At 40.8% G+C, this 26,498-nt stretch overlaps 3 protein-coding genes across 5 annotated transcripts in view; 1 reads left to right on the top strand and 2 right to left on the bottom strand.

Annotated features, from left to right (window-relative positions):
* Positions 1-4,947, top strand: part of nckap1 (NCK associated protein 1) — a 31,782-nt gene extending 26,835 nt beyond the window's left edge. The window contains exons 23-31 of the mRNA XM_022748142.1: positions 179-276; positions 839-932; positions 1,456-1,538; positions 1,760-1,840; positions 1,950-2,043; positions 2,144-2,260; positions 3,403-3,512; positions 4,086-4,175; positions 4,299-4,947. Coding sequence (XP_022603863.1) covers positions 179-276; positions 839-932; positions 1,456-1,538; positions 1,760-1,840; positions 1,950-2,043; positions 2,144-2,260; positions 3,403-3,512; positions 4,086-4,175; positions 4,299-4,415 — 884 coding nt within the window. The 3' untranslated portion in view covers positions 4,416-4,947. The remainder of the gene's footprint in view (positions 1-178; positions 277-838; positions 933-1,455; positions 1,539-1,759; positions 1,841-1,949; positions 2,044-2,143; positions 2,261-3,402; positions 3,513-4,085; positions 4,176-4,298) is intronic.
* A 4,255-nt stretch (positions 4,948-9,202) lies between these two features.
* ppp1r1c (protein phosphatase 1 regulatory inhibitor subunit 1C) lies at positions 9,203-21,164 on the bottom strand. Of its 3 annotated transcripts, none has more exons than XM_022748138.1 (6): positions 21,008-21,164; positions 19,364-19,421; positions 17,147-17,184; positions 16,427-16,481; positions 13,197-13,400; positions 11,699-12,000 (listed from the first exon to the last, which is right to left on the bottom strand). In XM_022748138.1, exons 1-6 carry the CDS (start codon positions 21,086-21,088, stop codon positions 11,945-11,947), a joined length of 492 nt encoding a protein of 163 aa, XP_022603859.1. In that variant the 5' UTR covers positions 21,089-21,164; the 3' UTR covers positions 11,699-11,944. The 3 variants fall into 3 exon arrangements, with proteins under 3 accessions (XP_022603861.1, XP_022603859.1, XP_022603860.1); XM_022748139.1 differs by lacking the exon at positions 11,699-12,000 and adding an exon at positions 12,032-12,621; XM_022748140.1 differs by lacking the exons at positions 11,699-12,000; positions 13,197-13,400 and adding an exon at positions 9,203-9,918.
* Positions 21,165-23,789: 2,625 nt separating this feature from the next.
* Positions 23,790-26,441, bottom strand: LOC111223886. Its single transcript, XM_022748183.1, has 4 exons — positions 26,287-26,441; positions 25,862-25,914; positions 25,280-25,782; positions 23,790-23,970 (listed from the first exon to the last, which is right to left on the bottom strand). Exons 1-4 carry the CDS (start codon positions 26,288-26,290, stop codon positions 23,790-23,792), a joined length of 741 nt encoding a protein of 246 aa, XP_022603904.1. The 5' UTR covers positions 26,291-26,441.
* Between the last annotated feature and the right edge of the window lie 57 nt (positions 26,442-26,498).

Below are 26,498 nucleotides of genomic sequence, written 5' to 3'. Positions count from 1 at the left end.
TGTCTAAACAACTGCTGAGTTCGGATGATGCTGGTGTCCTTTTTTTTTATTCCATAATAACACACATTTGGGCTTTAGACTTTAGAGATGATCCTCTCGTGTCCACGTTTTATATTTTCCGCTAAAAGCGTGTGGAGGATCGGACGTGTTGTAATCATTTGTGCGTGTTACTTCACAGAGATGCGTTCGCTGTCAGAGCTGTTGGGGCCGTACGGTATGAAGTTCCTCAGCGAGAGTCTGATGTGGCACATCTCATCACAGGTCGCAGAGTTGAAGGTACACACACACACACACACACACACACACAACCATACACACACACACACACACACAACCACAGTTTTATATAGATACACACAAAATAAAGTTTTAACCTCACGGGATCTACTTCAATTAAAAGTCTAGCCAGAGACGAGCACTGATTAGCTAATTACCTTCATCTTATGTACATGACGTCTTAGTATCAACATCTTTATCAACACACTGTTTAGTCCTAATCAAAGGAACTAACAGATTTGAAAATAAACACTTTCCAGACGTTAGTTCATATAGTGGATAATTAAGTAGCTTTTTTTTATATTATTATTTTATATTGATATTTTTTATATTATAACTGAAGCAATAGATATAACAGGTTTGTAAACTCGTAACTTGGAGTATGGAACAGTTGCACATATGATGAAGAATGGCCTTGACACTCGTATACGTGTATATATATATATATATATAATATATATATATTTTTTTTTTTTTTTTAATGAATAGAAATGAAAATTATCCTACTGTGTAAACATGAAGTGAAAAATTAATTTTTTTGTGTGTGATTGTCTCTGTGTAGAAACTGGTGGTGGAGAACATGGAGGTTCTGACCCAGATGAGGACGAGCTTTGACAAACCAGACCACATGGCTGCGCTCTTCAAGAAGCTCACCTGTAATCTCACACACACACACACACACACACACTAACACACATATATATATATATACACACACAGTTGCTAAGTAGCTTTTCACGCAGCTGCAAAATGAGCTGATAATGTGGCGACTGTAACGTGCTAAATACCCTCTGTATGAAATAAACAGTGTGTTTGACAACTGATGTTTAACTATGTTCACGTTCCTCTGGCGGCTCCGCTGACAGTGTGCTGTGAGTAAAAGCCTCTCGGTTTGATTGGAGAAGCCGCGTCTTTATTTTCTCGTATTGTTTACAATGTGTTAACACACTTGTTGTAAACTTGTGAAAGTGTTACAAGGCGACTGAAAGACAATTAAATGTCGATACAAACACTCAGCAGCACACGGCTGAAAAGCAAAGCGGCTTTGTTCTTAGCTGTGAATTACTCGATTGAAGATTAATTAGTGTGATATTTACTGTCATTGATTTACTGATCATTGTGCTGGAACGACAGCTGTGGCTTGGCCGACTGATGTTTGTTTTTGGTGTGTGATTGTAGCTGTGGACAGTGTTTTGAAGAGGATGACCATCATTGGAGTCATTTTGTCCTTCCGCTCCCTCGCTCAAGAGGCTCTGAGAGATGTAAGAGACACACACACACGCACACACACACACACGCACACACACGCACACACATACATTAATTCAAGTGCAACAAATGGATGGAATTAGAAAGCCAGTCTGAAAATTATCCTGTTCCAACCTCCGTGAATGTCAGATTTTAATATTTTGGACGATGTCTCGCCACGTTACCGATGCCGCATCGCACTCTCAGTCTCCGTCTCCGTCTCCACTTTCTCCAGGTGTTATCCTGTCATATTCCTTTCCTGGTCAGTTCGGTGGAAGATTTCAAGGACCACATTCCCCGAGAGACGGACATGAAGGTGAAACGCTCCCAGACACGTAAAAAAAATAAAAACCTGTTGTTAGTGTTCAGGTGTCGTCTCCTTCTCCTTCTGTTCTCCTTGTGTAAATGTTTTCGTCCGTTTCCAGGTGGCCATGAATGTCTACGAGCTGTCGTCAGCAGCGGGTTTACCCTGCGAGATCGACCCGGCTCTGGTGGTGGCTCTGTCCTCGCAAAAAAGTGGTGAGACTCAAACACACACACACACACACTCACACACAAACGAGAACTGAATCCATATTCCATCATATCATATGATGACCTTCTTAATGCATCTGTGCAGAGAACATCAGTCCAGAGGAGGAGTATAAGATCGCCTGCCTGCTAATGGTGTTTGTGGCCGTTTCACTGCCGACGCTGGCGAGCAACGTGATGTCCCAGTACAGCCCTGCCATCGAAGGTAGGACGCCACGCTGTCGTGAAGCAATTCTCGCGCAGATTTTTACCACAGAAGTAATAAAAAATGTAGTTACCACGGCTACAACTGAGGATTATTTCTCTTGTCTGACCTACAGTCCAAAACTCAGTCAATTTATTTAAATAAAAGCCTTTGAAAAGCAGCGAATTCTCACATGTAAGAAGTGGAAACCTATTGCTTTAAAAAAAATTTTTTTTTAAAAAGACTGAAAGGGTTAATGATTATCACAGTAGTTGCTGTTTAATGTTCTGTCCTTCGACTAATCGATTGACTAATCGTTGTGCAGAGCCTGAGAACGGCGCAGGAGAAAATACTACACATTGTACAGAACATAATTTACTGCATGAACGCCACACGGCTGTTCTGCATGTAAATGAGACGGACCTCGTGCCCTCACATTGATTCATTTATGTGCACAAGAGCCATTTCATACCTTCATTATGTATACTTTTTAAATTATGAACATACTAATGCATTTTTAGAGGTCAGTTTTCTCGTTGTGGCCTGTTTAATCCTATTTGTTGCATGTTTGTCAGTGAAAAGATTTCTTCAGTTAAATAAACAGGGTTTTTAGTGTAATGGAGACACAGTGTTGTAGTTAAATGAGGCTTTTGATAAGGTATCAAAGACTTTCGTCTCAAGGATGAATTATCAAGACATTGCCTGCTAACAACCTTGAAATGAAAGGCGCCATTGTTAATAAGGGACATTTGAAAAGGATAATGAGTTGTAATGGGCTCCACCATTGTTAGTATGCAGACCACATATCGGGCAGCAATTGGTTTCCTGACAGCACATCTCAATACAAGGCGCCAGCGCAGTCACGCGAACCATTTTGTGAACTAAGAATTACATGCACATATTTTATACTCTCATGCTCTTTATGCACCTCACATTCACACATAATGGCCGTCATCTGCATGAAATACAAAAAAAAAAAAAAATGAAATCCATATTTCCCTCCCGCCGCACTGGGAGTCCCACCTCTGTGTGTGTCTCTCAGCTGTGGGAGTCCTGAAGAGACACACACACGTCAGAAATTAACCCAGAACTAATTGATTTTCAAATACGCATGATGTCTTCTTATTCTGTCAGTAACAGTGTGTGTTTGCTGCCCCCTACAGGCCACTGTAACAACATCCACTGCCTGGCCAAAGCCATCAACCAGATCGCTGCTGCTCTCTTCACCATCCACAAGGGAAGCATAGAGGACCGCCTCAAAGAGTTCCTGGCTGTAAGACGAACAGATATTATTTAATTCATAATTATATTTTAACTTTTTTTTTTTTTTTTTATTTATGTGTCATTCCGTGATGATCAGAATCACATTATGGCCAAGTGCAATGTCCAAATCGCAGGAGCTGCAATTTTTATTTATTTTAAAATAAAGGTAAAATGTGTCATAACATCTGATTATAAATGAAGCGCTGCTACAATCAGCCCCCGGCCTGCAAATCAAATGTGAAGGAACATGCTTATTTTGAACAGAAAATCACATTTTTATATTTTTTGAAAGTGAAAAGCAAAAATTGCTGTATCGCAATATCTGTCAAAATAATCACAATGTGATATTTTTCACATGTAGTTCAGCAACTTTATTATCAGAGCTTTCATTTTGCTGGTGGTTTCCCTCTGTCTATCACTGTAGCAGCTAATAAAAACCACTGAATACAGGTGGATCAGACCAGAGGAATCAATGTAGTGGCAAAAAATAAATGCCATCCTAAGTGGGAAGCAGGAACGTAAAGCTAAGAAGTATCTGTGTGTGTGTGTGTGTGTGTGTGTGTGTGTGTGTGTGTGTGTGTAGCTGGCCTCATCCAGCCTGCTGAAGATCGGCCAGGAGACGGACAAGATGACGACACGTAACAGAGAATCTGTCTACCTGCTGCTGGACATGGTGAGAGACAACACACAAGACAGAGGAGACTTTACTTGTGGAGATGGAGGCAGAAGACCGTATTAATGTATTTCTATTATCTAACAGTCTGTCTGTGTGTGTGTGGTCTCTTCTGTGTTTCAGATCGTGCAGGAGTCTCCCTTCCTGACCATGGACCTGCTGGAGTCCTGTTTCCCCTATGTCCTGCTGCGAAACGCCTACCACGCCGTCTATAAACAGAGCATCAGCGCTAATGCATAGAAAACACAGTAAACACACAGCAAAAGGCCCCAATATGCTGTCTACCATCAGCGCTTTAGCGCTCGTGCGACAACAAACACACACTAACAGCGTACACTAGAGACAAACTAAACACTAAACTATGCCTACAATGCCTCAGCGTACTATCCTGACAACGAAAACACAGTCGGCGTCGACATGCGCACACACAAAATGTCGACACCCGCATGACACCGAACGTGTAGCATTTAAACAAGACCACACTAAATCCAGAACAAAATGCTGCACACTAAACTAAACTCCAAAAGAAGATGTAAAACACACACAATTCATTCCACAAAGTCAAAACAGAAAAAGAAGAAACACTGAAATTAGGCAGAAACATAAACGCAGATACACACTAGCTGGATGAAGTTGGGGGATCAGTGTCTTTATTTTAATCATTGTACTTTTTTCATGATGTTGCCAGGGACCATAACCATAGCAACACATAATATACCATATGTTTGGTTGGTATAAAAGAACAAAAATATAAATATATAGTATATATATAGTTGACACTAAAATATTCTCTTTTTTTTGTTTGTATTTTTTTTTTTTTTTTTTTTTTTTTTTTTTTTTTTTTTTTTTAGTTTTTTGTTTTTCAATGGAAGATTTGAGATTTTTAGTGGCCGGCTGACGACTTCTATGTGGTGATGGATTTGGATGCTTACTTTGGGAATGCAAATGACTCTGATGTGATGTGGGTTTTTTTTTTTTGTTTTCTTTTTTGCTTTTACTGACGAGGGCGGGTGAGGATCCTGTGTTTAATGAAAGACATGTTGCTTGTTCATGTAAGTTTACACTTATACACACACACACACACACACACACACACACGCGGACTGACAGACATCATGAGCAGATATGGGACGTCTAACACTAATCTTTCAGCATTTCATAGTGAAAACACACAGACAGACACACACTTGTATAACATGGTGATGTTTTCTTTCTTTTTTCTAGCTAGTCGTAAACAAACTTTTTGTGGGTAAAGATATAATATCTGTATTCTACTTTGATGTGAACTGAACTCGTCTGTTTTTAATGTTCATGTTTTGTTATTTTTATGATGACGACAATGATGATGACGAATTTGCCAAATGTGTTGACACTAAAAATTGTGTATCAGGGCTTGGAAGTGGTGGAGTGTTTGGGTATTAATGGGTGAGATGCCATTTTAAATGTGTGGACGGTTATCGGAACAATCCGCCTGACTCTGCGGCAGCTCAGTGAACAGAAGCGGTTTCTTTTACAGTGGGAACAAACTTTAAAAATAAAAAAATAAATAAAAAAATACTGCAGTGATACTACAGTGTAGGCATCAACCAATCAGTCAGTTTTATTTAAAGTGCAGCATCACCACGCAGCATGGTCCCAATACACTTTACAATGTATGGAGCATGCGTCCCATCCTGCTGTCGAGGACCCTCAGTACACCTGCAGATATTCCCCTCAGCTGTTGTTGGTTAACTCTCCTGTTTAAGTTAAAAGTCCAGTAGTTGCTACTCTGTTTCTCCAATGGGGTAAAGTAGAGATGAGCAAACCAGTAGAACATATAATCTATTTGGTCTCTTGCTAAATAATTTATGGAAACTTCTGGAAAAAGGCTGAAATGTTACGTTTTTTTTTTTTTTTGTTTGTTTGTTTTGTTTTATTTTATTGAGGGAAATTTTGCATCTAATTTCTAAACAGCTGTTGGGAGGTCGCCATCTACACTCCGAGGTTAGATAAACATGTTAGTACTTAACTTTGATCAAATTAACCAATTCCCTTGCAGACAAACATCTAAATCCTAATCGATGTCAAACCTGTGAAAGTCAGCAAAAACCTGGAGCTGCAATAAGATGAAATATATATATATAAAAATATATATGTTTATATATATTTATATATATATATGTGCACTCTTGGTGATGTTTTCACTGGATTTGTAAACTGCGGTCGATGGGGCATCCTCCAATGAACTTTCCTTATGAGCAGTTACATTTTTGCGACGGTTGTTCGGGATCTTTTAGGACAGACGGCTTCCAGACAGACGGACGACTTTTACAAAGTGCAGTCTCTTGTTTTTGGGGTTTTTTTTTTTGTTTTTTTGTTTTTTTTCTCAATCAAGGCATGGCAAGGGCTACATATTGAGACACATACACGAACCATGCTCCCTTTATGCCAGCCCTCTGCTGATGTATTACTAACACCAGGGCTCTGTCTGAAAGCTCATACTGCATACTACTCAGGACAGTTTAAAGTTAAAATTCAGAAGCAGTTGCAAAGTGAAGTAACATTAACACTATGTAGCAGGAATACACTAAAGTCTAGTAAATTAAGTTTCTACCCCCCACAGTAGATGGAGTGTGTTTCTACTGTGTATCCGGTCAGTAGAGTGCATTATGAGCATGTATGGACAGATCCATGGACACATTCTGCCATTTGATGTGGAATGGTTGCTGTTTTCTTTCTAACCTCTTTTTTGTGGCTCTAATTCCACCGTGTAACTTAAATGACATGAATAAAATAAACTTTAGGGCTGTGTCAGACCTGAGCTGTGAGTGTGTGGCGCTGGTTCGTGTGAACGGCCTCAGCTGAGATGAGATGTAAAACCGGTAAGTGGGAAAACTTTCCCTGAACAAGCCAGTTTTAGTAATTGATGCCGTTTGATACCATAATGAAAAGACTGAATCAAAACACTGTTTTAAATGGGGAAATGCCTTTAGAAAATACAGTCGTCAATTGGAAACAAATAATAGCACTAGTTCCCAACATAATTCTATAATACTGTAAACCATATGACCATGAAAATAGTATTAAATTGCGTATTATGTGGTATTATAAAAGTCTTAACGCTGCAGAAACACTCATTAAATACTCTAACACCAGGTACAGTCAGCTGAAAGTTTAGATATATGGAAGGAACGGTGCTTTATACAACACACTGAACATTACAACCTCATTATCTAATATCATTTTAAATTTAAACTAAACTTAACCCCATTTAATGACATCTTAGGTCCACACTGTCTGAGCTAATTAAAAAAACACTAACATGACTGGTCATACTGAGACAGGTGTTTTTACATCCAGTGGTGCTGTGTCACACAAAGGCCACCAGGGGGCTCCCCAAGAAAACTAATACCGGAGAGAAGGAGACATGGCATTAAACCCGGACATAAAAGTAGCTTATAGTCCATATTCTAATGTTTATTGCGTACAAAATCAAAGCTGACGTTGTATTGCTGTTAGTGATATTATAAGTCACAAGGATACATATTGCATACACAGATTAACAAAATAAAATGACAAAACAAGACTCTTCATCAACTGATCCATCATTTTACAATGAGAGTACATTGAAGTCTTCTGTTTTCAAACCTGTGCTGGTCAACCGTAAACTGATATTTTTGCATAGTTGTGACATTTGTAAAAGCTTGGGGGGAAAAAAAAAAACAAGAACTCCTTTATAATCTAATAACGCCTTCGGTAGACGTTCTGACGTCATAGCAGGAAAAGCACAGGTGTAATTAATAACGTTAATGATGGCTACTCTCCACCTGTACCTGTTCTGTTTCATGTCAAAACGTCTGCTTCGAAAACATCAGTACAGTGCTAAAAGCTACAGGTATTATTTATTGCATTACATTTGTGTTTTATTAATTCGGCTATTTACAGGTGTTGTTTCAGGGACCTGCAAATTTCTACAGTAGCCGAGAAAGGCCGTAATCGCAAATATTTTTTTTATTTTTTTAATATCGTTACCTCAAGATAACGGAGCTTTGTTTTCTGGAGACAACGAGATAATTATTCCGTCATCTGCGAGTACGGCCTTTCTCGGCTTCCGTACATTTCTGATCACACAGCGGACATTTTAAAAAAAAGCTTGAGGCGGTTAACAACCCAGACATAAACTACCAGGTAGCATAGCTAAGATCAAGACTAGTACCAAACTAGCCTGTCATTATTTAGTAATCAGGAAACAACCAGTACTTAAAGATGTTAAGTAAGTTTAGAGCTGGTCAATTAATCGATTGACAGAAGGATAGTTAGTCGTTTTAGTCGTTTTCAAGCAAAAACATTGAAAAAAAAATGCCAAACATCCTGTTGGCTCCAGTTTCTCAAATGAGACGATTTGCTGCTTTTCTCTGTCATACGTCATTTCAAACTGAATATCTATGCGGTTTGGACTAAAACAAGACATTTAAAGACTTCACCTTGGGTTCTGGGGAAGTTGTGATTTTTCCACCATTTTTTGAAGGTTCATAGACAAACAGTTAATCAATAAAATGAAAAAGTTATTGGCAGCTTAATGGATTGTGAAAGTAATCGACAGTTGTAGCACTACCTTGTTTTATATATTTTAAACTGTCATCAAGATTTCTAGTGTTTTTTATTAGTAAACTGATGCTTTATTGTGGGTCAAAGAAGTGTCTTTATCTACAGCGAATTATTTAGCTTAAAGGAGCCACGTGTAAGTTTCGCTATTGCTACATAACCCATGTTAGCATTTAACAGCTGTTTACTTGCCAGTCTGGCCAAGAGCTTTAACCATTGTTGTGTTTACAAGACATGAGGTTATAATATGTCCTCTGAGCAGTGCTACGACTGGATGTCACAGTGACTCGGTATCGGAAAATGACAAGACAGTCCAACCCGGCTGGTGACCATGCTAAGTTCAGTAGAAGAAAATAAGAAGAAGTTTTTGTTTTAAAAAAAGGATTGCTTTCCAACTCTGGGACAGCTCTTGGTGAGTAAAGGATTGACGTTTGATGCTGAACTCGCAACATTTCTTCTAGACTGGTAAGTGAACAGCTGTTAATGCTAACATTGGCTATGTAGCAATAGCAAAACTTATGAAAAAGTTGTTGCTTTTATCCATTACTTCCTTTTGAATAAATTTGGACTGTGTAAATTTTGAAATGAAAAAAATGTATTTAGTTTTTTGTTGGCATTCGAACAAGTTACAATGAGTTCCCCACCAAAAGTTTTTAAATGTCAGCTGTTTGAGGTTAACTGTTGTGATGGCATTTATTTGTTCTACGTTTGCTGCTTCTGTTAAAGGAAGAATCACATTTCCACCCTATTCACGAACTGAAACAGGGAAAATAAAGGTAAGTTTTGATTTTAAAGTTAGAGTTAAAGAATAACAGTTGATTCTGTGGCAGTTTGTGTGATGTCATATTGTGGTGAATGTGCTAAGTGAGGCGAGTTGGCTCTGTTGGCTGTTTCCAGACCAGTTTGTTAAAGAGTAAAGGAAGCTGGTTTAACACGTTTCTTACGTTAACTGCTCAGAGGTCAACTCTCCCACTCAAATCAATGTCCTGTCATGTAGGTGCTACACTTGAGATGGACGCCTGAGTCCGTCTGTCGGTTTGTCCAGAATAGCGGAGATAAAATGGTCGCCCCTTGTGTGCTGAGACTTCTCTCCTGGATCAGTCAGCCTGAGGCATGGCTTCCTCCTCGTCCTCCTCAGGTACAGAACTTTCCAGTTTACCTACACAAACACAAACATGACTTAAATTTAATGAATGAACGAATGAATATTCATTTTTCACACACCTAAAGGTCCTCAGCCCACAACAGCGCACAAGACGCTACTTAAATTACCTGTTAATAATATCAAATTAAACATACTCATATGTTGATAGTACTCTGCATCCATTGATCATGTCAGTATAGATAGTAATTTTACATGACAAGAATTTAATCCTATTTGGGATATGTCTGCTGAAACACAATACATTCATGTTTGTGACCAGTTACTGCATTTTAAGTAGTATTATTATGCTTTTTCTATGTAATCTGATCACTCTGCAGACCCCCACCTCCCCACCCCACCCATACACCATCACCACAACCACCTGATTTTGAAAATGACAAATAACAAATCCAGGTTTAATCTACTATTTATATAAAAGCCCCATTCAAAACGTTAATTAGCTTTAATAAAGCAAACAAACAAAGTCTTAAAAAAAGCATGATAAATATTATCCTGTGTCACAACATGCGACACAAACACAGTCATTAACTGAAACAGTTCTGGAAACAAAATGAAACTCAGTAACTGTTGGCAGTAAAAGGTTAACAGCAAGTCCCCCGAATAAATCGTCCTTTTTCCAGCTGCACACTGAACGTAGCATCAACAGGAAATATCTGATAAAGCTTTGAAGAAGAACAGGACATACTGAATTGTATCAGTCTATAACAGAAAGACAGAAATTTAAACTGTAAAATGATTTAATCCAAGGCGCTGATGAACTGAAAAAAACATGCACATCACTTGGTCACAGGTTTGAAGATAAACCAGAAGATTGTGCCTTTTGATGAGCCGTTACCGTGGATCCTATTTGTTTCTTTCCCTTCCTCTCGCTGCACATCCCATCTGTAGACATTTATCATCTGATTAAAAACACTAGGACACACGTTACATAAACCAACACACTCATTCACAGACACACACAGGCACTTCAGCTGTTAATGCTGCGAACGACGGAGGTCGATCTCCAAACAGCAGGGTCACACAGATGTGAGGAAGGCAGCCTTGTAATGCTATTTATTGCTGCATTAATGGTGCAAACAAACAAAACACCACGTCTGTTCTAAAATCTTTTTATTCTTTATTCTTGTATAGTTAATGTTTTTAATCTCTGTTCTGTCCCTGCATCGTTTACACGTCACATTGTTTTAGGTCTTTGATTAAGACAATTCATTCAAGTCTCAAATATTGTCACTATAGTGTAAAAATCTTCTGTTGGTTAAAAGTGTAAAGATCACCATCAACGTGATCCTTTCTTTCATCCACGTCCTCACCTGTCACCACCTGTTGTCTTGGTCTTAAATCATATTCAGGATGTGATACGGAGTGTCACCTGGTTAATCATATATCTGCGTGTCCAGGTTTCTGATGGTCTGTGACGCCTCCACATCACAGTTAGTTCTGTTCACATGGACTCGTGGATGATTTTGGCAGTCAGAGGTCAAAGGTCAATGTCACTGTGACCTCACAAAACACGATTTTGTGACACATTTTCACACAAATGTGATAAAATGATGAAGGGATGACATTTTATATCGAAGTGGTCGAAAGGTCAACTTAACTGTGACACCATGACGTACTGCAGAAACACTTCTGGCCATTATTCAACTGTAACATAAAACCGCTGGTTCTATGTTTATGTTTATGTATTTTATGGCTGAAAACAAACTATAAAAACTGTCACTATAGGAGGAAGAATAGTCCGACATTCAGCGAATGTTTCAATATAATTCATCTTTATTCACAGCCGTTTCTACACAAGCAAAACCTGACCAACGTCGCCGACAGCATTTTAAATTTACACAGATTGGGTTTGTGCACGTGTCTGTATGTGTAAATGGAAGAGAGGGCGGGAGAGCTGTAGCCAAATAAACATACAGTGTTTATGTTTAGCACAGGAGTGAAGCAGTGAGTTAATGATGAACAGCAGTGAGAAGGAGGAGGGGAAAGTTGGTTATGGAGAGACGATCGGGGGCAGAGGTGGCTATCGGGAGACGGAGTCGGGACTGGACGCCTCCTTTTTGTGGTCACATGACAAATCTGAGAAAAGGAGGAGAGAGAGAGAGAGAGAGAGAGCGGAGGGGGGAGGGTGGTAGATAATAGCAAAATTGAAAGATCATGCAAAGCCACAAGAGGAGGAAGGAGGGAGAGACAGAGGAGTTAGTGCTGTTAGTCAGATTTACAGAACGTAGACTGTTAGTATGGAAATATAAACAGTGAATCATTAGTAACAGACAGTGTGTGTGCACCACGGTTTTAGTTTGTGGATGTAGTCAGGTTTTAATGACATCATTTTAATTGCTGTTACATATTCTTGATGAATGCACGGACAGACTAATAAAGTTATTATGGTTGATGTGTTAGCAGAAAGCTGCCTCTGTACACTTAAACCAGACATGGTGCAACATTAGCATCAAGTTGGAGTTGTGTTTGAGTTTAAGTCCAATATTCACTCTCCTTCTTTAGACGTGTTTTCACCTCCTGAGGAAAATGTCTGGCTCTTTAGCTGCTTGATGTTGGACTCTCTTCCGCAGCAGGTCTCTAACTGTGTCTGTTTGCTGTTTACTGCTGGGCAGGTAGTGTGTGTGCAGGGCTTATCAGGACCTGAAGAAAACAGCTGCATGCAGGGGTTGATAAGAGCAGCTCAGGCGTAGCAAAGAGCTAAAAAAAAAAAAAAAAAAAATATCCTTAAAGCTGCAGAAGTTTAAATTTAATTCTGCAATGTTGATATGAAAAACACAGATTAATGCAGTGTTTCAGTTTCAGGCAAATGAAATGGCAGTTTGTCTCTTAGGACAATTTCATAATTTGTAAATGGTTATAAAAAAGGTTTTAAAATGTTTTTTTTTTGTTGGGTATTATTGACTATAATTATGTTAAATAAATTAACACTAGTCTGTGTGTGTTGTGGTGTGTGTATGGCAGAACAGAATACTCCAAATCAATCTAAATACGACACAGTATTTTGGGTTTATAGCCAAACAGAGACACTGGCCTTTGGTGGCATTTACCACAGGCTTCACCGACTGTTTGCTGTGTATTTTTGTCTTGGTTTCATGTAATAACTGTATTTTTATTTCATTTTTATTTCATTTTTTATAGCTACTGCGGTCGCCATTAAACGAATGGGCCTGGCGGTGAGTACAGTCTTTAGTTGACACAAAATTAGATTTGAGTTGGAGTATGCCGCTGCACAAAGTGTGTATGTTTTTCCGTCTAAAAAAAAAAGTGTTTACCCCCTAAACTGTTGCTCTCTGCCACTCCTCTCTCCTGATTGGCTAACGGCAGACTCGCCTCATTCCCGTTGGCTTCCTCTGGCCCATTGTGATTGGCCCACAGAGTAGCAGCGGCATAGAGCTGCGCTGTGATTGGGCTCAGCTGGCCGTCTGTCTCAGAGAGCCCCGCCCCAAGAAGATGTTGCTCCACCCCCAGCTGAAGCTCTGAGGAGAGAAGAGCACCTCTAGTGGAGAGACGCTTCAACTACAGGCATGTCGCAGCAGAGCGGGAAAAAAAGCCAAAGTAACTAAAAAATAAAACTAATTTATGACTTAATTAAAATTTAAATTGAAATTTGGGGGGAAAAAATTGGGGAAATATCTGTTTGGAAAGTGAAGGAGAAAACAAGAAGACAAAAATATCCAACTAAAGATTAGCAAAGCAGATGAGTATCTTGTAAAAGCCATAAATATCCGACTCCGACACGAGTTTTGGGGGAAAAGGTCAAAGAAATTAGTCTCACTTGTATGTTTGACTTGGCCTGATGTTCAGCAGTGTGTTCAGGTACGAAGTTTACTGAAAACCCTTCTGCTGATAAACTCCAGCATGATAAATATCTCCAGGTGTCCAAGAATAAACTCCAACTAGTTCCTCCTGAGTCGGCGTCATATTCAGTTTGATTTGTAGGTGTCTCTCTGAAAAATCCTGCGTCATTCACCACAGAGACTAAATATTAAAGTAAATCTTACCAAACGCACCTCAGTCGGCTTAAAGATAAAAAATTAAACGCATATTAAGTCTAAATAAAAACAAAATTTCAACTTCAACGTGAAAAACTGATCATGAAATACTGTAAAACCACAGTGTGACAATAAAAACTAATCAGATTAATAAATAAAATCTCGATTCCTACAGAAGGTAAATGCCTTATATGCATTTGTTCCATAGGCAGTTACTCACAAGGCTATTATCTAACTGGGCTACACACACACACACACACAAACACACACACACACACACACACACACAAACTCACACTCACTCAGACGGGATCAATCAATAAAAGAAAAGCTTTTACGGTCTCCACTTCCCGGAACCTGCACTCAGAGCTCTGCACACGCACTAATACGCTTTATGTTTTTCTTCCTTTTTGTGTCTCCCCCCCCCAACAACATCCACCTCTTCCCCCCTACACACTCGCTAAAACACAGCTGCATACAGCACACAGCTCAAAACACACACACACACACACACACACACACACACACACACACACGCAGAAAATACTGAGTCAGCTTCTTTTGTAAACTGTCGTAAAAGCCGGTACAGAAGCCGCACTGCTTCTCTGAGCCCATCGCTGTTTTCCAATGAGAAGCTCAGGAACAGTTTTTTATAAATTATTCAGCACATGTGATGATTAAAAAATAAAAAATGACATCAACATCAACATCAACAACAACAACAACAAGTCTTTTAGAGATGAAAGCCATCAGACAGGTGCTCTCTGCTCTGCACTGTGGGTGAAACCGGAGAAGGTTTTCTCCAGATAAAGACTATTGGCTGCTCAATACATCACTGCAAGTCATGATAAATGTTCAAGTCAGAAATCCAATGTTTGTTTTTTTGTTGTGTTGTTAAGTAACCAAAATCCAATATCTTCCACGTGTCTCATGCTCTTGTCATCTTCATTTATGAATTACTGAGATATTCTAGTCACAGGCAAAACCCAGCGTCTGCTGATCGACAGCTAAATTTTAAATTCTGTCCAACATTAGAGTCGAGTAGTTAGAGCACCTATACACCTGGTTGTTCACGCAAATATCCTCCCGTCCAATCAGCCAATCATATGGCAGCAGCTCAATTGCATCAAATCATGAAGATCCAGGTCAGGAGTTTATTCTAATAGTTGTTTGAAACTTGAAAAACATCCAAATTTGAGAAGCTGGAATTTGTGAATTTGTGGCATTTTTGCTTAAAAATTGGATTTAATCAATTAATAAGTTATCAATAGTATTTCGGGTGCGTAGGGAAATAAGTAAACTGCCATATATAGTGGGGATCAGAGGGGCCCCAGCAATGAATGTTTGCCCTGGGGCCCCCAGGAGGTTAATGAGAGGAGTAAGATATATCAGGCTTTGGAAACACAAACAAACCAAACCAACTGGTTTTGGTCTTTAAATAAAGAATATCACCCTCCCAGTCCCCACAGCTCAACTCACAACTGTTTGACATCTTCTTGTGAAATTCTTGAATTTATAATCTACTGTTGTAATTTGATTAAGATTTGCATGATGATAAAAAACAAACAAACAAACGACTGATTGATTTGGTTGATATGTAGAGACACGGTACAACTTGTTTATTCCGATTTCAGAAACCAAACCACCAGCTTCCTCCTCTGCCAGATGTGCTACAGATCTGAGTCCGAAAAACAAGACCGAAGAACTAAAGAGCAAAACCCAAGACTAAGAAAACAGAAGTGGGGGGGGGGGTGAAACAGATATAGCTGCAGATACAAAGACGAAACGTCGTGCAGTAAAAACAAAACAAACAGAACTTCCATACTGAAAGCAAACATTCAGATACCATAAAGAGTGAGGAGAGGACGGAGGAGGCGGGTGTGTACGCAGCTGCATATACAACACACCCTACAGAGAAAATCCCTCAGAGAGACACAGATGCACATACATGTTGTGAATGGGAAGGTATTTGTATAAAGAACTGACGCATCTGTTTATGAAAAAGCTCTTATTCTCATTTCAGAAAAAAGCATTTATTTGATTTGTGTCTTACTAAATTACATGTTCCAATAACCTGCTGATTGCATTCGGCCTCTAATCCCCGAAGGACAAACGGCGGGTCTGTTGCTAATAATCCCGAATTAAGAAGTCGTCAGTGTGACAGACGTGTAATGACTTTCAGACAGTGACGGATTCTTTACAACTTCTGCAGCTGATTCTGCCAAATGTTTTTAGTTTGTATTTTAAATGAATACTGCGTCGTCTTTGTTGTTTCTGGGTTTATCTGCTGCAAAGATTCTCATCTCTTACTCCCTCGTTTCCCCATTTCAGAGGCATTTTGATGGAAACACACGCGCCCAGGGACCTGAGCTGCGCCGCGCCAGTCCTAACCCTCCCCCCGAGGAGAGCAGGGTTTCTGCTGCTTTCTTTGCAGAGAGTATCTTTCTTATAAACTTTCAGAGCTTCTGCACATTTTTTGAGGAATCGTGGGAGATCAGGTCTGTGTTTACCTTTCATGGTGGGCGGGGCGTAGGTGCTCTGCTTCCTCTGAGAGGAATCTGAAGCCTGCGGAAGAAACAGAAGAAAAATCGCATTATAACCTGACTCACCGCGGACAAACATGCAGCAGGGTAAACTGCACAAGCAGAGAAAGTTTTAAAGATAAACCGGTGTTACTAAGATGCTGATCCTTATATTATTAAAACAAGAAGAGAAGATGATTTAAAAAATATATTCGAAGATAATTAATGCACTTATAAACATAATGTAAAAACAAGGGACGTTCTGTTGCACACACCGTGCAGCCCTTCTTAATCTTATTATAGTGAAACAGCATTGACCCTCCAGACATTTATCTTCTGTCTGCTGTGAAGCTTTAATGTCGGATGCTCTTCAGAAAGTTGTGAGATACTAAGAATTCAATATTTTGAACTGTCTGGTGGAAAAAGATGATAATGATAGAGATATTTATCCAAGTGAAATGCCAGCAGGTCAGGTATAAATCATCAGGAGTTGGAACAGCTGTTTCCAATCAAATCCATATTTCAGATGGAATATTTTGATGGATTTCTTTGTTTAACTAGTTGTTGATATATTGTTATTGACATTGATGAAGAGTATTAAATACTGAGGAGTTTTTTTCCTGACAGTGAGTTTCTTGTCTGGTTCACAGGTGACCCATACTGGTGTGTTTCCCACATCTGTGTGTATTTACAACCATTTATACAAACCTGCGACTCTCCGCTGGCGTTGTGTTGATCTCCAACATCTGCAGGAGAGACGAGACAGCAGCGGTGAGCTCTTCCTGTTTTTATTGATCTGTCTGCAGCTCATTTTAAAAGTTGATCCATTTCTGACACATTGCCATTTATTTTAAAAAATCTGCGTGGCAGATGTTTCCAGAGCTCGGGGGTTTAACGGTGTCAGTGGGTCTGTTGCTGAGTCAGTCTGCTGGTTCAAACCACGCCGGCCGGGTCGGATAGTGGGTCTTAATAGTCTTATTTCCTCTGTGGCCTGAAGCCAGGCTGTGATCATGTTAGGAACAACGAGCTCTTAGATGAACTCTGTGTGATCAGAACAGAGCAAGTGCAGTTTGTAAATTGGAAATGAAGTTTGCCCAGTTCCCCAAGTGCAGGAATTCCTGGAACAGCGATCAGCATGGAGCAATAACCCTGTTAACACCTGCAGGTGATTATAGTCTCCTCAAATCAAGGGGCTGTTGGCCGGGGACTCAGCAGTGACTTGGCAGGAGCTGGAAATTCTTGTTTTCAGAAGCTATTTTGTTTTTTTTCTGGAAATAAACGTGTGTATTAACGTCCCTCGACTTTCTCTTTTGCTACTGTTGCATCAATATTCTGTGTTTTTATCGTCAGAAAATCCCATGAACTGATCTTCACACTCAAGATGTAAATCTTTTTAAAAGTGAGTCACGAATCTAAAGTTTCATTTTTAAACAACAGAAGATAATCTGCTGGAACAGCTGAGCGCTGCAGCTTCGGCAAATGTTACTCAAAACGGGAGGAAATGGTGCATTTGATGGGGGACTATTTTCAGCTGCAGATTAATACACATTTAGTTCTCTAGAGGATATTTGGGGCATCGGGATGGTGTGTGTGTGTGTGTGTGTGTGTGTGAGTTTGACTGAAAATGAACTGCAGTGTGTGTGTGTGTGTGTGTGTGTGTGTGCGTGCGTGCGTGCGTGTGTGTGTGTGTGTGCGTGTGTGCGTGTGTGTGTGTTCATGGTGAACAAGGAACATGTCGACCAGTGCTACAGTGCGGCTCATTGATGTGTTTTTAATAGTTTCTTTGAGAAACAATGGAGCTCTGTGGCAAAGAGCGACGAACGCACACTGGTCTCATTGGTTTCGCTCTTTTCATGGGATTCACTGACAAAAAGAAAAAACATACAGTAGAATATCACCAGATTTATTCTATAAAAATGACAAAACTGAATGAAGTTTGATGTGACTCCAAATTCCCTCCAGCTCAGTGTTGATGTTTTTCAATCTCAGCGTGAGCTTCAAAACGTCGACTGTGAGCTGGAAGAAGAATTGTCGTCTCTGGGGGAAATGAAAGGAAAATCAGTGGATGAGAAAGGTTGACAGTCGACATCAGCGAAAGTCCCACATCACTACAGTGGGATGGTTACAGAAAATATTGGCATTTATTGAAGACGAAACGTCACGTTATTTCAGCAAAATACTGGAGAAACAGAAGACGTGACGAGTGCGCTGTTTGTTGGGATGATCGTCTTTATTTCAAAGCTAAGAGCTCGGTCACTTCTTGTTTTTACAGCTGCCAGCTGGTTTCCATCCAACAGACTGACTGTAGTTTATTGCCTAAAAACGAAGAGGTAATATCTCTGAAATTTGGTGCACAGATCGAGCTTGAATTGATCAGATCGTTCTGATCAGGCTGTAATCATTTTGGCTGTAATCGTTTCTGAAGACACTGAGGTTGTGTTGTGCTCTGTGCTCGTGTGTGTTCCTGGTCTTCCTTGTTGTGTTTGATTCCAACAATCTTGTTCTGATTTCATTGAGTAACAAGACAAAATGGCTGCTGCTTGAAAACACCTCAGGCGCCTCACAGAGATCTGCACAACCGTATTGGAACCAGACCCACTGAGCTGAGATCACAGAATGGAATCAGGCCGATTATTCAATCAGTCGGTTCATGTGTACAGGGATTTATAAGAGGGCGCGTGCACGCACACACACACACACACACACACACACACACACACACACACACACACACACACACACACTTCAGGCATCCATCAGTCCAGTCTGAACACTGAGATCACTTTACCAAAAGCTGCAGCACAAATCTAATAAAGGTTCCATTATAGTTGCTGCTTTTCAGTTCTCTCCACCCCCACCCTCCCTCTCTCTCTCTCTCTCTCTCTCTCTCTCTCTCTCTCTCTCTCTCTCTCTCTGCAGTCTTACCTGGGCCAGGTTGTCTGTAGATCTGCAGAGTGGCAGGAGTCGGTCTTCTGCGGCGGATCTGAGGTAAACACACAAACACGCTTTCATGGTTTCATTTCCTCTTTGAAATACTGTTGGATCTCATCCTCGGTGAGATTTCCCTTCCGTCTTCTGATCAAACACTTGGGTTTGAAAAGAAAAATACCAATTTTCACTGTCCCAATAATGAGGTTTCAAAACCGCAGTTAGTCAATAGGCTTTTAAAACACAAAACAAGAGTTAATTAAACACACCAACTGGCACTAATTGCCCCATTTCTTACACTGTGAAAACACACAATCAAACACACTTGCGTATTTTTATAGACCTTTCATTTAGAGCATTTCATTAGCTGCCTGCAATTAAACAGGCCTAACCCTTTAAAAGACTGCGTTTAATTTCCAAAATGCATCTTAAAAATCGAATTTTCCACTTGCAGTTTTAAAAGCACAAATTTCCCACGTACTGCAGCGAATGGCAAAGAAGAACGTGGCAAACATACTTTTAATAAAATATAGGTTTTAAAAGATGGATTTTCCCCACTTTTAAATGAGAAACGCGGCTCCAGCGATTTACAGACACATTTTGCTGGCTATTCTAATTCCTCTTACATGGATCCATCTTACTGTGATGATAAACAACGTAATCCAATTAAAACCAAAGTAAAAAATCAGTTCTAGTTTACTCTGCCGTGGAGGGAATAACGCTGTCACACTGCAGGAATGTAAATGTTCTTCGTCGTCCTGGAGGGAGCGACTTGGTTTACAAGACGTTATCTCGTAAAAACCATTGCAGCTATTCTGTAAATGACAGTTTCCAACACAGGGACTCCCCAGACGCCCGCGGAGGGGCCCTGATCCGTCACTGTTCAACACACAGCTTCCGGTTCCCAGCTAAACAGTTGATAAAGACGTCAGCTCACAGGCGGCAGTTTTCACCCCCCCCCCTTAAATCTTGTCTTGTCTTTTTTTTTGCAGTAGAAAACCACAGCACACATTACAAGCTATAAAAGGCCTACCTGACTTTCCTACCTTTACTTATGAAAGGTCACTCAGTTAGTGACAGCCTGTGTGTTTCCCAGAAGTCCTTTTCTACACCCCCTAAGAGAACGGGCGTGAACTTGTTGCAATCAGCTGCAAATCATCCGTGACAGCAGGAAATTATTGGACTTGTGGAGAGTCACATTTACATCATCAGCTACTTGTAGAGTGAATATGGAAAAAGCACATGAATAAAAAGCTTTGTGATTTACTGGAATGTTTTCTAACAGGGTTTCTTAGTAATCTGATTGTAGAGTGAATATTTCAGGAGTGTATAAATAAAAATTCTCCATATTTTCCGCTCACAAAGACGCAAATATTAAAACTCTTGTGCCATGAAAACAAAGCAACCCGCAGAATCACATGCAGCGCCGCTCAAATGTGACATTAAATACACAAACAGCAGTTTTCATAAGATCCGTTCCTCATGCACACATGCTGCTCTGCACCCACACACAGAAAATTCCAGGCAAGACTCGCAAGATCACAGAGAGAAGCCACATTCATGAACCCACACCGTCCCGCAACTCTGTGACACACACACACACACACACACACACACACATGCTCGCTCAGATACACTCACATGTTCGGCGGCCTGTGGGTCCAGCTGTCCCTGCAGCGGAGGCACAGCAAACTGGATCTTCTTCGGACTGCTGGGCTCCATTATTACTGACTGAGAGATAGAAAGAAAGACAGACAGAAAGAGAGAGAGAGAGAGTAGTGTGTGTATGTGTGTGTGTGTATGTGTGTGTGTGTGTATGTGTGTGTGTGTGTGTGTGTGTCAAGGAGGGAGGGAGTAGAGAGGGAGGGAGTGGTCTTCTCTCGGCCGGCGGGGTCCATTATCACTAATTGACAGACTTAGAGAGAGAGAGAGAAAGAATAGCAGCCGAGTCATTGCAGCATTTTCCAAAACAGACTCTGTGATGTTGCATGAGGTCGAGGAATAATATCAGAAAAGTCTGCAATACTTGTTTTTATTTTTTTTATTTTTGTAGTATTTATTTGTTTATAAGTTCAATCTGTTTCCTCACGACTACAGCTGCTTAAATGTGCAGATTTCAGCAGCTACATTTGCTGTCGCCCAGGATCAATTTCTATTTGAAAAGCATTCCTGGTCTCTGGTTTGCACTGTTATAAATCTACTGAATAAAAAAGACGCATTCATCAAAGACTAAAAGTCTGCAGCTCTGTGAAGCTGCACTTGGCCATTCTTGTAAATTTAAACACAAGTACAATGCATGCTGGGAAGTATATGTTTATAAAGTTTAGTGTGAAGTCTAAAGCAAAGATGAGATCTACTCCTCCTGTATTCCACAACTGAAGAACCTGTGATCTTTATTTATGCCCAAAAATATAAGCATTTTTACATCGTGGTGTTTTTATCACGTCTTTAGGAAATGCCACGAACGCTCTCAGAAAACTCTGAGCATCAAAGGAAGGGCTCTTATTTTGTAAATGATTTGGATTTGTCGTATTTTATTTATTTTAAATGCTGAATCAAAGCTCCGTCCACACTGCCAGCAATAACAAGCCTTTAGTTCTGTAAATTTTTTATTGACCCAGTTCAGTCTGAATGTGAAATCCCCCGAGGTGGATAAACCAGAGGAGATGATGTCAGTTTTCATAATGCGAGCTAAACCTCTGATCTTATTTATACTTTACGTTATTTCCAAACTGTTTTTTACAGTTTTACCAGAAGCTCTCAGACTTATGAGCCTCTCTGGAGTCATACGGTAAAAGACTATAGCAATCCATGTGCAGCAATTAATAAAGTGTTAGGTGCTTAGCAAAAAACGTGTGGAAGATCTGTGCCTACAGATTTCCACACTGGTGTATTTTCACCCGTCTTTGCGCCGGTTTAAATGGTCTTCAGATTCATAATTCACCACAGTGTAAAGAAAAATCTTACTGAAGTAAACACGATACTTTCCTTAAGTAAACTTGTACAAGACAGAAATAAATAGAGAGAAATAAAAGCTTGTTATTGCTGGCAGTGTGGACGGAGCTTTGATACAGCATTTAGAATAAATTCTGAATAAATAAAGTACGACAAATCGTTTACAGAAGAAGGGATTTTCCTTTGATGCTCAAATATTCCTGAGAGCGGCCGCGGTGTGTTTGTGGCCCTGCATTTCATGAAGATATATGATGCTAAAAACACCACAATGTAAAAATACTAACTTATATTTTTGGGCATAGATAAAGATCACAGGTTGTTTGGCTTTAGAAATATAAATGATCTGCATTTAAAGTAACATTTGAGTTGTTTAGTTGTGGAATACAGGAACACACATTTCCAGAGTAGATTTTATCTTTACTTTAGACTTGTTCACACTGTAAAATCTCATCATCAGCCACATTATCTGAACTCCTCTTTCATGATTAAATGTAAATCTGTGCGATTAGATTCAGTCAGCCGTTCAGTTTCAAGTCAGGTCAGTTTAAACTTGCTTCCAGAAGTAAAATCACGAGTCCAGTCACGTAACAAAACAATGTTTTTGACTAAATTTCCCACAAATCACTCACTTAACTTATAAAACTGTCAGTTCATGAACAAATACTTCCCAGCATGCATTGTACTTGTGTTAAAATTCTCAAGAATGGCCAAGTGCAGCTTCACATGGTCCTGCATGTCCAGAAATACGTGATGGTTTCATACATTGGAGTCATTACTTACACAAACAAACAAATACGAAAATTATTAAAGTAAATAATTAAAGAGAACAGAAGAAGAAGAAATCTCGCCTCGTACTCTCTGTTCCTCTTTGTGCCTCTCTGTCTCTGTTATGTCCATTTGCATTTTCTACCCCCAACTCACAAACCTGCATCCTCTGCCACCAATGACATCAGTGTGTGTGTGTGTGTGTGTGTGTGTGTGTGTGTGTGTGTGTGTGTGCGCACGCTGGCAGTTGTAGTGGAAACACTTTGTCTCAGTGGGGACATATGGAGAGACTTTGGCTACTGTAGGTGGAACAAACCACACACACACATCATACAAAGAGCCTCTTGTGTGTGTGTGTGTGTGTGTGTGTGTGTGTGTGTGTGTGTGTGTGTGTGTGTGTGTTTTTTCTTTTCTTCCATGCTTTTGGAAACCGTCCATCTCTGCTGTGTTGAAGGTGAGACACAAACCGCCGCTCTGTCGTCCGTGGCACCTGCACTTTCCTGTCGTATCAGCCGCAGGAGTCGCCTCCCTGCGCTCAGGACGTGACGCCGGGTTCTGGCTGCTGATGTTAAAGCTGCGCTCGGCAAAATATTTCATATTAAATGTTAAATGATTCCATGTAACGCGACGCAGTCGAGTAAACGCCGAGGAAGACAGGGCGGCCATGTTGCTTCTTTTCCTGTTGGATATGTTTGTGTATGTTCTAGCAGCCCTGCAGTGAGCACGTGTTGACATGATAGCTCTCATCCAGACTGAAATATCTCATCAGCTGTTGGAAGTAGTGGTTCAGATATTCATGGTCCCCAGAGGAGGAGTCCCGCTGACTTTCCCCGGGGCGCCACCGTGAGGGTGACGTCTCTGGATTTGAGATGTTGTCTTGACAGCTATAGGATTGTTTTCCAGTTGGTTTCAGGTTGAGAATAGTTTGTTGTTATAAGAGTGTTTGTCACCTTTTTAATTTAAAATCTTGATTAGACACAAGTTTTTATTTTTATTTTATTTCATTCCTCCCCGCCGGCGACAGTCAGAGCAGGAGCCATATTGTCAAAGTTCAAAGGTCAAGGTCACGGTGACCTCACAAAACATGATTTTGAACATGAACGCAAAATCTCGAGAACTCCTCAAAGGGAATCCCCTCAGATTTGGCACAAACATTCACTTGGACTCAAGGATGAACCGATTACACTTTGGTGGTCAAAGGTCAAGGGTCAAGGTGACCTCAGAAAACAATTATGACAGAATTTTACACTTGTTGTTGTTGTTGTTTTGATGCATTCAGTTAAAACCCAAGACAATACATGTGTGCAGTGTTGTGCAAAGGTTCAAGGCAGTGAAAATAAAGTGAGGATGCTTTCAAATATGATGCCATGAGTCGTTTTTATTTATCGATTATCGATACAAAGCGCTGTGCAGTATCTGCTGTGACCACCCTCCAGCTCCAGTTCTCCTCAGCACACACCTGCACTCAGTGTTTCGGGTTCTCGGCAGGTCGCTTGTTCCAGGGATCTTTGTCCTCTGTCTCTGCATGTGATCCCGCTGACTCCATGATGTGGAGGTCAGGACTCTGTGTGGACGGTTCTTAATGTCTCTGGCTGTTGTTTCGTGCTGCAGAATGAATACGAGACGGATCCGACGCCTCCTCATGTTTAGATTCTCATCCATCGAGGTGCCTCAAACGTTTCTACAGTAGGGGTTAGGCTGTGGTGCGCTCGTAGTCACATCTCCGTCCTGGATGTATCACATATTTAATGGCTGTGTTCAACACTTCACTCTCATTATCTGGGAAACTGTCCGCTGCTGTAATCACTCCAGTATGTGTAAGGGAGGTGCGTTTGGTAACAGTACCAACACGGCTGTGGAGTGAGTGTGTGCAGATGTGTCTGCGGCGCATGTGGTGCCCGTAGGTGTGTGTGCAGTGTCGGGCGGTGTAACATGGGCAGTGTGTGTGACCTTTGACCCTGAGCTGAGAAGAGAGGAAACTGTTGTTGTTGTTGTTGTTGTTGTTGTTGTTGGTATTGATATATCATCTGCTGATACTGGTGTTGCTGTAATGTTGGTTGTGACCTCTGTTGCCAAGGTAACCCCGTCTGCTGACACTGAGATGGTTGTGGAAGCAGAGGGTTGTTGAAGCTCTGTAGCCCTCCTCCTCCTCCTCCTCCTCCTGCTGCTCCTGCTCCTCCTGCTCCTCCTCGCCCTGTGCTCTCTCTCTCAGACAGGTGTCGGCGGATGGTGACGAAGGTGTTATCGCTGTGTTTCTCGGGCAACACCTCCAGGTGAAGGGTGGAGACGACCCCGGGAGGGCGGGGCAAGAAGGAGAGAGGGGTGAGGTTAGGAGTAAAGGAGGAAGGCAGGGAGAAAGACTTGACAAGTGGAGCTCTTTGAATCATCCGCCTTTTCTTGTTTTCATCTTGCTGCCTCTGCGACGACGTCTCTCCCGTCTCCTCCCGTCCGGCGCCGTCCTCTCCTCCACACACAGGCGAGCTCCTCTCTGTTTCAGGTGTTTCTGCTTCGACAGGCCCAGAGCAGCTGCTGCTGGAGGTAGACTCTGATTCGGACTCACAGTCCACCTCCGGACCAGAGTCCTCGGCTGAAGAGCTGGACTCCCCGTCGCCCCCCCACCGAGGCATGGAGCTGGCCTTCTGGTTGTAGCAGCCGGCACAGCGGGACAGGCCGAGGAACTCAGGGCCTGATCTGGACTGGACACAGAGGCAGATAAGTCAGACAGTCGGGCACATGGAAATATATATTTCACTATTACAGAATATAAACATCTACCTTTGGTTGTTTTGGACTGCCCTCGGACACAGACATGCTTCCTCCGTGTTGCTCTGTTCAGACAAAACAAAGCATGATTAAACTCTCCAGCAGGATGTGGCGGCAGGTTCCTGCTTCTCAAACGAAACTGAATATCTCAGGCTGTTAGACACGAGAACAAATGAGACATTTAAAGACATCGCTGTCATCATTTTTGACGTTTCATAAGATAAAAAATGAATGAATGAATGAATTAATGAATGAATTGAAAAAATCATCAGAAAATTGATCAATGATAATAAACTGTAGTTGCAGGGTTAAAAACTGTCAACAAATAGTGACTGCATGTCAGACTCCACTGTTTACTGATACACAAACACTATGGAATATACATATATATATATATATATATATATATATGTATTTATATTAAAAAAAGTACTTACCCATACCTCCGCTCTCTCCTCTTCAGGTCCAGGATTCAGCGACTGTCAGGTCGAGCCGACAGCTGCTTCACGTACCTGCGTCTGTTCATGTGAAGGAGTGTACACACCCAGGTGAGCGTACGTGTCTCCCAGTCATGTCTGTGCAGAGTGTACAGTCATCACTGTCAAAGACACAAAGATAGACACACACACACTCACACACACACACACAC

This window comes from Seriola dumerili, unplaced genomic scaffold (assembly GCF_002260705.1).
Source record: "Seriola dumerili isolate Sdu_G_001 unplaced genomic scaffold, Sdu_1.0 BDQW01000120.1, whole genome shotgun sequence".
NCBI lineage: Eukaryota > Metazoa > Chordata > Actinopteri > Carangiformes > Carangidae > Seriola > Seriola dumerili.
This window is presented reverse-complemented; position numbering and strand designations above follow the sequence as displayed.

What these genes read in the sequence shown, in the direction of transcription:
- ppp1r1c (XM_022748138.1), bottom strand. Translation starts at nt 21,088, where the DNA reads ATGGAGCCCAGCAGTCCGAAGAAGATCCAGTTTGCTGTGCCTCCGCTG. An exon ending in ACCCACAGGCCGCCGAACAT is followed by an intron (nt 19,422 to 21,007) that starts GTGAGTGTATCT and finishes TGTTTACCTCAG; the next exon opens with ATCCGCCGCAGAAGACCGAC. An exon ending in AGAGAGCAACAGTTTAGGGG is followed by an intron (nt 12,001 to 13,196) that starts GTAAACACTTTT and finishes TCCTTTTCTCAG; the next exon opens with ATTTGTCATGTGACCACAAA.
- LOC111223886 (XM_022748183.1), bottom strand. An exon ending in GCAGTCCAAAACAACCAAAG is followed by an intron (nt 25,783 to 25,861) that starts GTAGATGTTTAT and finishes CTCTGTGTCCAG; the next exon opens with TCCAGATCAGGCCCTGAGTT. An exon ending in TCTGAGAGAGAGAGCACAGG is followed by an intron (nt 23,971 to 25,279) that starts GCGAGGAGGAGC and finishes ACAATCCTATAG; the next exon opens with CTGTCAAGACAACATCTCAA.